This window comes from Oryctolagus cuniculus, chromosome 7, assembly GCF_964237555.1.
Source record: "Oryctolagus cuniculus chromosome 7, mOryCun1.1, whole genome shotgun sequence".
Lineage (NCBI taxonomy): Eukaryota > Metazoa > Chordata > Mammalia > Lagomorpha > Leporidae > Oryctolagus > Oryctolagus cuniculus.
In genome coordinates this window covers 114506186-114518990 of record NC_091438.1, presented here as the reverse complement: position 1 = coordinate 114518990, position 12805 = coordinate 114506186, and the positions used below count along the sequence as shown (strand labels likewise).

The 12805-nt window shown below is 38.8% G+C and overlaps 1 protein-coding gene across 5 annotated transcripts in view; it reads right to left on the bottom strand.

The window, feature by feature from the left end:
* The window catches only part of OMA1 (OMA1 zinc metallopeptidase), a 79832-nt gene that overhangs the window by 47872 nt on the left and 19155 nt on the right, over positions 1-12805 (bottom strand). For 4 of the 5 annotated variants that reach the window (XM_008265179.4, XM_008265180.4, XM_051857740.2 and 1 more), the window contains 5 exons: positions 9927-10155; positions 6715-6888; positions 6506-6613; positions 4625-4753; positions 28-102 (listed from right to left, as the gene is read on the bottom strand). In XM_008265179.4, coding sequence (XP_008263401.1) covers positions 28-102; positions 4625-4753; positions 6506-6613; positions 6715-6888; positions 9927-10155 — 715 coding nt within the window. The remainder of the gene's footprint in view (positions 1-27; positions 103-4624; positions 4754-6505; positions 6614-6714; positions 6889-9926; positions 10156-12805) is intronic. The other variant, XM_070078438.1, reaches the window with a different exon arrangement.

Here is a 12805-nt window from a genome sequence, read left to right as displayed (position 1 = left end):
TGTATTCTCAACTACTAAACACTTTACCTTTGCAGCAAGTTGTAGTCCAATTTTGTCAGCTTCAGCCTCCAGTGTTCTACTGTATGGTCTATCAAATATATACTAAGGAGAAACAAGATAGAAAAAACTACATTAATGCATTTATTTTATGATAAAAAGGAGTTCAGAAAATTTAATTTTTAAAAATTACTTTCATGGACTATGTAGGATACAATTTTTATACTGTTGATGATTAACATGTAAAGAACAATGAAGAAACACATCTTTCATTTCCTTAACTAGAGATTAATATTTTAAAAACAAGGAAAGAATCAAAAAAGTCCTGTCTAAAAACTTCTGGACAGTCTGTAGTATCATAAGTAGTTCACTTTTTTTTTATATATATATTGATTTAGTTACTTGAAAGTCAGAGTTAGAGAGAGGAAGAGACAAAGAGATCTTCCATCTACTGGTTCACTCCTCAGAGGCCTATAACAGCCAGAGCTGGGCCAGGCCAAACCAGGAATCAGGAGCTTCATACACGTCTCCCAAGTGGGTGGCAGGGGCCCAAAGACTTGGGCCATCTCTTCTGCTGCTTTTTCTGGGCCATCAGCAGGGAGCTGGATTTGAAGTAGAGCAGCTGGGACAGGAACTGGCACCATTATGGAATGCTGGTGCCACCACTGGTGGCTTTACCTACCATGCCACAATCCTGGCCCCCGATCACTTCTATTTTTCCAATTTAATCTCCAACTACTGAGTAAGGAATCTGTAAGAATGCTTACTGATGCAGGCTCTTAATCTGGCTGAGGAACACTTTGATCTCGCAGGTATTTAAAAAAAACATTTATTTTATTTATTTGAAAGACAGAGCTATAGAGCGAGGCAGAGACAGAGAGAGAGGTCCTCCATCTGCCGGTTCACTCCCCAGATGGCCCCAAAAGCCAGAACTGAGCCAATCCGAAGTCAGGAGGAGCCTCTTCCAGGTCTCCCACGCGGGTACAGTGGCCCAAAGACTTGGGCCATCCTCCACTGCTTTCTGAGGCCACAGCAGAGAGCTCGATCAGAAAAGGAGCAGCCAGGACTAGAATTGGCGCCCACATGAGATGCCAGTGCTTCAGGGCAGGGATTTAACTCGCTGTGCCACAGAGCCAGCCCTGATCTTGCAGTTTTAAAACAAAATTGAAAAAACACAGGTATATAATAGCCAGTGACACTACTAAAGGATCTATTTCGGTAAATTAACCACATAGCAGAATGTATTTTCTTTGAAAAATTATCATAATTTCTCTTTCCTTTTCTAAGTATTGATTAGCTAGGAAAATGAAATTTTCTTCTGACTTCAATACAAAGTAATACAAATAGATATCATAACTCCAACTTTCCTAATTACTTGTATTTATGTGAATGCTTTCCAGTTAAATTTTAATTTTCGGTAAGTACTAAAACTTTGTAGAAGATGGATCAATAGGTGGGATGTTTGAGAAAAGGGATACTAATTAAGGATCGAATTTTTCAAAGGTAGCTAAGGTCTATGATGAGTATCTCACACTCTGATCCACAATACATGACCATGAGATATGATGACTTTCTTCCTTCTCAATCATGCTTGTTCTAGGTTGATGAACTCCATCACACAGTGTCTTCATTTTCCAAGAGCAGTCTGCCTATGCCCCATCAATTCTACTGATAATACACGGACTGACAACATTGACTTTTAAACTTGAGTTCAAGTCCAAATGCTGGCACTTATTCATTGTTAACTCTGGAGTATTTAACCCCTCTAAAATGGAGCTAGTGATAGTGTCATCTTCCTAGAGTTGCAAAGAGGAATAAGTGGAAAAAAAGAAAAAGAAAAAGAGGGGCCAGTCTTGTGGTATGGCAGGTTAAGCCGCTGCTTTGCACCCCAGCATCCAATACTGAGTGTCAGTTCAAGTCTCAGCTTCTCTGCTTCCAGTCCAGCTCCTTGCTGATGTACCAGGGAAGGAATGGAAAGACAGTGCAAGCACCTGTGCTCTTGCCACTTGTGAGGGAAACCAGCAGTTTCTGGCTCTTGGTTTCAGCCTGGTCCAGATCTGTATTTTGAGGCCATTTGAGGGAGTGAACCAGTGGGTGGAAGATCTCTCTCTTTCAAATACATAAATAAAAGAAAGAATGAAAGAAAGAAGAAGGGGGGGGGGATGGGAAGGAAGAAGGAGAGGGGAAAGGGGAAGGAGAGAGGAAGAATGAGAAGAGGAGGAGGAACTCATATTTACTGAGTTCTTTGTGCCAGGTACTGTGCTCAATGCTTTAAATCAGTGGTTCTCAACCCAATGTGATGGTCTCTCCCGGGAATATTTGTAAATATTTAGAGGGTTTTTTTTTAAGATTTATTTATGTATGTATGCATGTATTTGAAAGGCAGAGCACGGGGAGGAATGGGGCAGAGAAGGGGTCTTCCACCTGATGGTTCACTTTCCAATTAGCCACAACAGCCAGAGTTGGGCCAGGCCAAAACCAGGAGCCCCAAACTCCATCTGGGGTTGGAAATACTTTGGATTGTGGCGACTCTGATGGAAGAAGGCGGAGGAGCCATTGGCATCCAGGTAGTAAAGATAATATATTCCACTGAACATCCTTCAGTGCACAAGACCCCCCACAGCAAAGAAGTATCCAGTCCTAAACATCAAGAGTGCTGAAATTGGGGTGGTGCTGTGGCATAGCGGGTAAAGCCACTGCCTGTAGTGCCAGCATCCCATATGGGCACTGGTTTGAGTCTTGGCTGCTCCACTTTTTTTTTTTTTTTTTTGACAGGCAGAGTGGACAGTGAGAGAGAGAGACAGAGGGAAAGGTCTTCCTTTTGCCATTGGTTCACCCTCCAATGGCCGCTACAGCTGGCACACTGTGGCCGGTGCATCGCGCCGACCTGAAGCCAGGAGCCAGGTCTCCCATGCAGGTGCAGGGCCCAAGGACCTGGGCCATCCTCCACCGCACCCCCGGGCCACAGCAGAGGGCTGGCCTGGAAGAGGGGCAACCGGGACAGAATCTGGCACCCCGACCGGGACTAGAACCCGGTGTGCCAGCGCCGCAAGGCGAAGGATTAGTCTATTGAGCCGCAGGGCCAGCCAGCTGCTCCACTTTTGATACAGCTCCTTGCTATGGCTTGGGAAAGCAGTAGAAGATGGCCCAAATCCTTGGGCCCCTGCACTCATGTGTGAGATCTGGAAGAAGCTCCAGCAGTTGCGGTCATTTGGGGTGTGAACCAGCAGATGGAAGAAGTCTCTCACTCTTTCTCTCTGCCTCTCTGTAACTGTCTTTCAAATAAATAAATAAATCTTAAAAAAAAAAAAAGAATGTTGAGATTGAGAAACTCTGCCTTAAATTTGTCATTTGGTCCTTAAATAAGTGAATGAATAACGACTGAATGTCAGCATTTCCCACTCCCCAGTGACTTCCCTATCAACACAATCACAGTAACCAGGCTTTCCAGAGAGAAAAGCATCTCCTTGTCACCACAATTATTCAGGGGCCTTGAGTTAGAGGAAAAGAATTCAAACAGAAGTCACCCCAATTTGATTTTCAATTTAGTTAAGTTGAAGAATTAACACTGAAGTGGTAGGATTCATCAAGTATTTCAAAGGAGAAACAGCTGAAAGTTATCTTTATTATGTCCAAATCTTCTGATTTCTTTACAGATAGGAGAGGAAAAATGGCATTACCTCCTCTGCCTTTCCAGCAAGTCGGTGACAGAAACAAAATTCAAAATAGGAAGCCCTATATAACCACCTTCTTTTCCTCTTTAAGAATCTTACTTCAATTCAAATGAAGTCAAATGATATGGTAACACTGAATAAAAGACTCAATTACCCAACTTCAAGAGCAATTTGTTTCAAAGAATTTTACACATTAGATGTAAACAGCACCCAGATGGCACTCTGATGGGTGTTCCACAAATCATTAAATAAACAAATAACAGATTGTTCCTAAATAACCAAACCTCCCAGGACAAAAGGAAGTATTTGAAAAACAATGTAAAATAATTATTCCTGGTTAACAAAACAGTTATGTATAATCCAAGACCCACTTTCAGTAGTATAGCATTTTGAACAAAATGAAGGACTTAGCACATTTTTTAGACGATTATCATTATGCATAAACATTAAAACCGAAAGTGAAAAACCACTGATTAGAACTGTCCTTTCAGTATTTACAAGCAAGGTTAGTTTAACTGAGTGAGGAGGAGGAGGAGATGATGAAGTGGCAGGTTGGTGGTGATGCTGCCAGGCTGTAAGAGTTCCCTATCAAATGCAAACACTCAGGAGGGGAAGAGTCATTCAGTCAGTACAGCACAGTCACAAAGGGGGTAAAGGGAGATCGATAACTGGGTTTTCTCTACATATAGCCAGTAACTATGGGGGGAAAATATTAGCCAAAAGTTGCCAAGTACTTCTAACCCATACAAATTCATTTTTAGAAAGACACAGTATTCCTTACTTAAGTGCTCATATATAAGAATATCCTCTAAAAATGGAAAACAAATATACTAAAACTTAGTATATTTCATGATAAAATGTACAAACATCTCTGTTATTTGTTGCTTTATAGTAATATTTCAAATATCCTCATCAAAGACAATTATGAATTCAAGATATTGTCTCAGACTTACCTCCTGCAATTTAGACTGGATCCACTGGCCCAAAAGTGCCAAACTATCTCGAGGACAAATGGCCCAAATCATTGTGAGAAAAATCATACCTAGGAAATCCAATAAATGAACCAAGCTAGCCTTTTCTGCCTGAGAATAATCAAAACAATGAAAGTTGCATTTAATAACTCATAGTACTCACACCTGCTTACATTTTCTAATTCACCACATATAATCACATTAATCACACCTATTTAACTATCTTCCCCAGCTAAGACCCAAAGTTTTTATTCTTTCCCGCTTGGACCTTTCCGTTACCTACTTATACATCATTTATGTATTCAATTGACATTTACTGAGTCACTTACTATTAGACACAATCACAGGCTAACATATTTCTTATACCAACGAGCACAACAATTTTGTAAAATAGGTACAAATTATCACTATTTTATAGAGAATGAAACTGAGATAGAGAAAGGTTAAAAGGGTTGCCCAAGTTCACACAGCTGTTAGTAAAAGGACCAGGAATCAAATTCATGCAGTTTTAGCTCCTAAGAGTCACTGTATCGTTAACAACCAAATAGAGATGTTTAGTATACTTATATTTTTGGATAAAGACTCAACACTCCCTAATATATTAAGCAGTTAAAACAAGGAGCAATTCAGAAAAAGATTAGAAATTTATTTTAAGTAAAATATTTTGATCTTTATGACCTACTATGTGAACTATGATTTATTTGCATAAATCTATAATTTATAAGTCTGGTACTTGTCACCAAGGAATCTTTGGATTTGTTTATACTCATAATCAAAAAAGGTTAAACATGAAATTGCTGTTTTGAGTAGTAATATCAAAATATAAGTTAAACATGCTGTATTGTTCACTGTTTGCCATTAAAGCTGATTAGTTAATGTTGATGTAATGTTGGTTAGAGTACATCCCTCAACAATATCCTCAACCCTTATGGAACACACTGTGTTCCACATTTTAAGAACTGTGTGTTTATAGAATTAAAATTGAAGAGTTCCATTCAAATTGATAAAGTCACCCTAAAAAAGAAAGTCCTTGTTAATGATTATTAAATAATATAATCACAGTATAAAGTCCTAGAAACCTAAAAATAAACAAAACTGTGCAGTTGTGAAATAAAATAACACAAAAGGCTAAATTAAATCAAAATTGAGACTCCCAAAAGAAAAAATATTGTATTGATAATAAAGACCTCTGCCAAAGAAATATAAAAGTATATTTTCTATTAAGGGTGCTATTTATTTTCTATGTCTCATCTAATTATTGTTCTTGCACTGATAGAGATAACAACGAATATGATACAATGAATATGAGGCTCTGAACTAGATGCCTGAAACAAATGTACTGAATATTAACATCCTTCAAATGCCCTGTCATTCTAGACTTTTCCAAAGATGCTCCAAGCAAGCCCATAAGAATGACTGAAAAGAGGAAAACTGATTTACCCACTTAAATAGTAATATCACTTTCCTACAATTAATTTTCTGACTAGATTACAAGTATGTTAATAATTATAGAAAGTTAACTTAATTTGAAATAATAATTAGAGGTTGAAAATACTTACTTTATAGAAAAGAAGCAGGCAATAAAAATGGTATTTTTGAGAAATGCTAATTGTTCAGTTTTTTTAAACTTTTATTTAATGAATATAAATTTCTGAAGTACATAATTGTTCAGTTTCAAATACTACAGACCATAAAAATTCTCAAAACTAGCCAATCACATTTTTTCAAGTTACAGAATAAGGCAATTATTAAAAACTAAAATTCTATCATTAAAAAAAAAAAGGATTCAGTTCTTTGAAAGATTATCTTGCTAACTTCAAAGCAAATTTCACAATGGAACAAGCATTCAGTTCAGGTACTTACAGCATGCCCGAGGACTGCATGTGCTATTTCATGGCCCAGAAGGAAGGAGAGCTGATGAATATCAGTTACACTATTTAAAAGCCCAGTGAAAATAAACACTTGTCCATTCTGCACCATAAAGAAGATAATGTAAGCAATTAGAACAGCATTAAAAAAAAATAGGGTCATTAAATTTAACAATAAAAATGTTTTTGAGAACATTCACTTACTGGAAGCACAAAGGCATTTATATCTGGGGAATCAACCACATGAATAATCCAATTGATCTCAGAGATCCCTGGGATGTCTTTATTGCATTCAATTAGATGATAAACCACTTCTTTAACAGTCAGGTACCGGGCATCCTTCTCAGGCAGCATATCATTTTTAAACTCTTCCATCCACTGAAAGATTAGAAAGTATTCATTATCTTAAATGAGTTTTACCCTGAGAAAATGTTTATACTGCTTCATGGAGAGTTATATGGCTACTTAGTGTTGAATATTTTAATTTTTAATTATGTAAAAATCTGCATATATTAAACACTCAAATTTCTCAAATTTGAATTATTCATGCAAAGTCATGAGGTTTCTCACACAGGAATAAATTCTAACACTAAGATTTTTCATATAAATGTGTTGAAATAAAAGTTTCATTACTCTGTTCTATTAACCAAGAAATGAGTAAAATACTTAAAGATTATTTCTATTGCCCTTAGTATTTTAAAAAATAAAACACTACCTAGAGAACAAAAATTTCACATAAGAAAGTAAAATACAAAAGACAATTACTTTCATAACTCACCAAATAGAAAACCACTCTACATTTAATAAGGAAGTTAAATTTCTACTCAAAAAAGACAATATCTCATTAATTTAATGTGTTTTATTCACTCAGATTGAAAGGAAATTACTGAAATATTGGAGCTAACGGGCATATCATCTTCTCTACGTGATGCTGATTAAAACTAGCCACCATTTGAAGACATTTTTTCTGAAGCTATATTCATGAGAGTTCCTTTCAAGTGTACTGAGAAAAGTAAAGGTGTTCTGAAAACATCAATTTCCATAAAATGCATAAATTCTTTCACACGTGAATCAACAAGTTGGTAACCTTCTTCCTTGAAAGCATTAAATACATGACCTTATAAAATACAAATTAAATTTCTACCAATTCAGATTTTTTAAAGCATATCTCACCAATGAAAATGCCTGAAACCAACAAAAATCCTTCTGAAGTAGATGAAACAAAAATATATATAATACTAGAACTTTATAATATCTTGATGTGTTTGAATTTTTCTATCAAGCAGGTATTACATATTAGCTCAATAAAAAAACTGTACCTATGTGAATATTTACATGTATTTGCATACATATGTACATATATTTTACAAATTTTTTTAGCAATATGAATGGTAGAAAATGCACTAATTTAATACTAGGCCTGCCTCAATCATTCTGCAACATTTTCCACAAACTTGTCTCTGGCCAGACAACATTCTAAGAAACAGATAAAATTTTCTGCATATACTGTAATGTAAGAAAAAATTTTATACTGAAAAATCATTATTATTTTTTATTAATGGTAACCTTCCATTGATAAACTCAGAAGTTCATTTAGAATAAAAAGAAAGATTTAATCACGCCAAACCTGTCAAGTAAGGCTGAGAGGCATCAATTCAAAACTACAATGTGTACTATGCACTGGAGACAAAGGATGACCTGGGGCCTCAAGGAACTCACGACACAAAATATTTAACTGGAATTACTGTACATTCCAAGGAATTAAGACTATTGAATTCCAACTTTATTTTGCATTCAAAAAATATAATAGGGGCAGGCTATTTAACCTTGTGGTTAAGAGGCCCACATCGCATATCAGAGTAGCTAGGTTTCATGCACAGCTTCAGCTCCTGATTCGTTTCCTATAATGCAGATCCTGGCAATGATGGCTCAGGTAATTGGGTTCCTGCCACTCATGTGGGAGACCTGGATTATGTTCCTGGCTCTTGCCTTTGGACCCAGCCCATTCCCAGCCATTTTAGGGCCCATAGATGAGCTAGCTAGCTCACTCACTTGCTCCCTCGCTGTTTTTTCTGCATCTGAAATAAATAAGAAATTTAAAACAAAAGACAGATAATAAATTGCCAAAATTGATGTTTGGAAAAAAGATGTCTAATTCTGACTTTCCTGATATAAAATTGGCTACAGATCTATCTATTCAATAAACATACACTAAGCACTACTTTGCACATTTCACTAGTACTTAAAAATTAAAAAAAAAAAAAAAAAATCCCTGGCCCCATGGAACTTGGCCTAAAAAGAAAGACCAGCAAATTGAGAATATGAAAATAATTATTGTGTACCTTCATGTAAGCATCTTTTTTTTTTTTTTTTTGGACAGGCAGAGTGGACAGTGAGAGAGAGAGAGAGAGAGAGAGAAAGGTCTTCCTTTTCCGTTGGTTCACCCCTCAATTGCCGCTGCGGCCAGCGCACAGTGCTGATCCAAAGCCAGGAGCCAGGTGCTTCTCCTGGTCTCCCATGCAGGTGCAGGGCCCAAGGACTTGGGCCATCCTCCACTGCACTCCCGGCCACAGCAGAGAGCTGGACAGGAAGAGGAGCGACCGGGACAGAATCCGGCGCAGGCAGAGGATTAGCCTATTGAGCTGTGGCACCAGCCCACGTAAGCATCTTGAAGGAAAAGTACAGTATATGGAAATAAAAAACTAAGAGACCTAAGCCTAATACTGTCAAGCACTAGGCCCAACTACAAATGAGTCTGAATGAAGACTACTCCCAGCACGTAATCTAGTCACCCCATCTAACCCATTCTGGAGAATCATAAAGGCTTCCCTGAGAAAGTAACATTTAAGATGACATGTGCTATGGGGCCGGCGCAGTGGCGCAGCGGGTTAAATCCCTGGCCTGAAGCACCAGCATCCCATATGGGAGCCGGTTCTAGTCCTGGTTGCTCCTCTTCCGATCCAGCTCTCTGCTATGGCCTGGGAAGGCAGAAGAAGATGGCCCACATGGTTGGGCCCCTGCACCCACGTGGAAGATCTGGAAGAAACTCCTGGCTTCGGATCGACGCAGCTCCGGCCTTCGCAGCCATCTGGGGAGTGAACCAGCAGATGGAAGACCTCTCTCTCTGTCTCTACCTCTCTCTGTAACTCTTTCAAATAAATAAAATAAATCTTTAAAAAAAAAGAGAGAGAGAGAGATGACACGTACTGAGCAGGAGTTAGCTGCATGAATGAGAGGAAAAGCAATGTAGGCAGTGGGAATACTAGGTGTGAAAGCTTTGAGGTCTTCTGGGGGAAAAAATGCTAATTTCATTACAAAAACTAAAACTGAAAAGCAGTGCATCTTTCGTATTTAAGAAACTGCCATTTTGAGTGTTACAATAAGCAATCTGATTTAAAACAATTCTTTTAACTTACTGCTTCATATTCCAGTTCTGACAAAAGTCTGAAATGCTCTTTCCCCAATAACAGTAGCTTGCTCCTTCCTGTGACTGGACTCACTTCCAGGTGAGTAAAATAAAACACTATGAATAGCAATCCAAAACCACTCAAACCAAGGAATAAATTCCATTTATTCTTCCTTACACTTTCTTTAAATACTTCCTTCTTGTTAGGAGGAAGTGCCTGCCACCATTTCCTTATACCCCTAGAGCAAAAAGAAAAAAAAAATGAAACTCTGATAAGCATGTCCACACGTATTAAACTTATATGCATATGCTAGAATTTCATGTTATCAAACACTTGAATTTTTATGATGCTTACAAAATTAGCTAAATTATGAAAGAGTAATCAATTATACCATTATAATAAAAAATTCTAATGTTCATTTGGATTTTCTTCTTTATCTATTTTAAAGATAAATGCTAAATAACAAATTTTACTACAACTGCCACTAATTAACATTTATTGAGAACAAAACATTTATTGACTATTTGCCACATGCAAAGTACTCTTTTAACTATAACATTTTTATTTCTTAAAGATCCCCTAGCACATGACTAAGGAAAAGGCAGTAAGATCTTAAGCACTGAAAGTCAGCAAACAAAAGATTTTATAGCTAACATCTGAGGAGGTCCAATTTCACCACGTAACAACATTCTACGCTTAGCAACCTTCAAACATTTTAACAAACAATGTTTTCAATACTGGGGCAAAATTTTTCCATGTGAGTTCATCTATAAATCCACAACAAAAAAATAGCATACATTCATCATTCTCCTGACAAAAGTGCTTTTACAAAATAACATTCTGGGGTGGACATTTTGTGCAGCAGGTAAGTTGCCACCTGGGATGCCTGCATCCTGTGTTTGAGTCCCAGTTCTTCTGCTTCTGGTCCAGATTCCTGATAGTGCACACCCTGGGAGGCAGCAGATGATGGCTAAAGTACTTGGGTCCCTGCCACCCACATCAGACACCCAGACTGAGTTTCAGCCTCCGGCTGCAGCCTGGCCCAGCCATGAGTGTTGCAGGCATTTGGGGAGTGAACCAGCAGATGGAAGATCTCTCTCAATCTCCCTTTCTCTTTCTGTGTGTGTGTGTGTGTGTCTCCCCTTATGCCTTTCAAATAAAAACAATTAAATAAAAATTAAAAAATAAATAACTCCCTGAAGTTATTGTAATTCTGTTAAAATACTTTTGTTAGGTAACATACCTTAAATGCTTTTGACAGTGTTTGAACCAGAAGGAAAATAAGCCAAAGTATGAAGTATAGTTCTTCCCTATTTAAAACTTGTTTAAAATATAGGCAAAACACACACTAAAAGGAAACTTTAGGTGACTGAAATAGTAACCAAGAGTTAAAAATAAGTTAATTTGGAGCCAGTGCTGTGGTGTAGTAAGTTAAATATCCACCTGCAGAGTTGGCATCCCATATGGGCACCAGTTAGAGTCCCGGCTGCTCCATTTCTGTTCCTGCTCCCTGCTAATGCACTCAGGAAAGCAGCAGAAGATAGCCCAAGTGCATGGGCCCCTGAATCCATGTAGGAGACTGGGAATAAGCTCCTGGCTCCTGGTTTTGGATCAGCCCAGTTCCTGCCATTGCGGCCATTTGGAGTTAATCAGTGAATGGAAGCCCTCTCTCTCTCTGCCTCTCCCTCTGTAACTCTGCCTCTCAAATAAATCTTGGCTGGCGCCATGGCTCACTAGGCTAATCCTCCACCTGCAGCACCAGTACTCCAGGTTCTAGTCCCAGTTGGGGCGCCGGTTCTGTCCTGGTTGCTCCTCTTCCAGTCCAGCTCTCTGCTGTGGCCCAGGAAGGCAGTGGAGGATGGCCCAAGTGCTTGGGCCCTGCACCTGCATGGGAGACCAAGAGGAAGCACTTGGCTCCTGGTTTCAGTTTGGTGCAGCACGCCGGCCATGGAGGCCATTTGGGGGATGAACCAACGGAAGGAAGACTTTTCTCTCTGTCTCTCTCACTGTCTAACTCTGTCAAAAAATAAATAAGTAAATCTTTTTAAAAAAAGAACATTAAAAAAATAAATTGAAAGGATGAGAACACTTTAGAAACAGAAAGAGCCAGTAGCCCAAGAACGTAGGATCAGTTTGTACTTAATATGACAGCCACAGTAGCTGTAATGCTTTCTCAGTGCCAACACCAGATAATAAAGAACACAGTAAATTTCAGAATAGAAGTTCTCAGGCCAGCGCTGTGGCTCACTTGGCTAATACTCCGCCTGTGGTGCCGGCATCCCATATAGATGCCAGATTCTGTCCCGGTTGCCCCTCTTCCAGTCCAGCTCTCTGCTGTGACCCGGGAGTGCAGTGGAGGATGGCCCAAGTGCTTGGGCCCTGCACCCCACGGGAGACCAGGAGGAAGCACCTCACTCCTGGCTTCGGATCGGTGCAGTGCCGGCCGTAGCAGCCATCTGGGGAGTGAACCAGCGGAAGGAAGACCTTTCTCTCTGTCACTCTCTCTCTCACTGTCTAGAACTCTACTTGTCAAATAATTAAAAAAAAAAAATAGAAGTTCTCAATTTTGATACCATGTAAATTGGACTGGTTGGTATAGAAGTAAGAAGACTGAGAGGAATTCCATAGTACCCAAACTTTAAGCTACATTAAAGGAACACCTTGACAGTAGGGACTTCATTTTAAAGCACCTGAGACTCCACCTTGAGAAAGCACACCCCATTGTGCGATTATGATCTGAAACTAACTATGGTCTAAAACTCAGACAGTAACAGTACGCTGCATCCTACTTGGCAGAGCACAGAAACTCTCTAGCATGATCACGTATGCTTAAAACAAATAGGCTGCACCTGGACTAATGTTAAGATTGTAATTTGTCTATGTCCCAC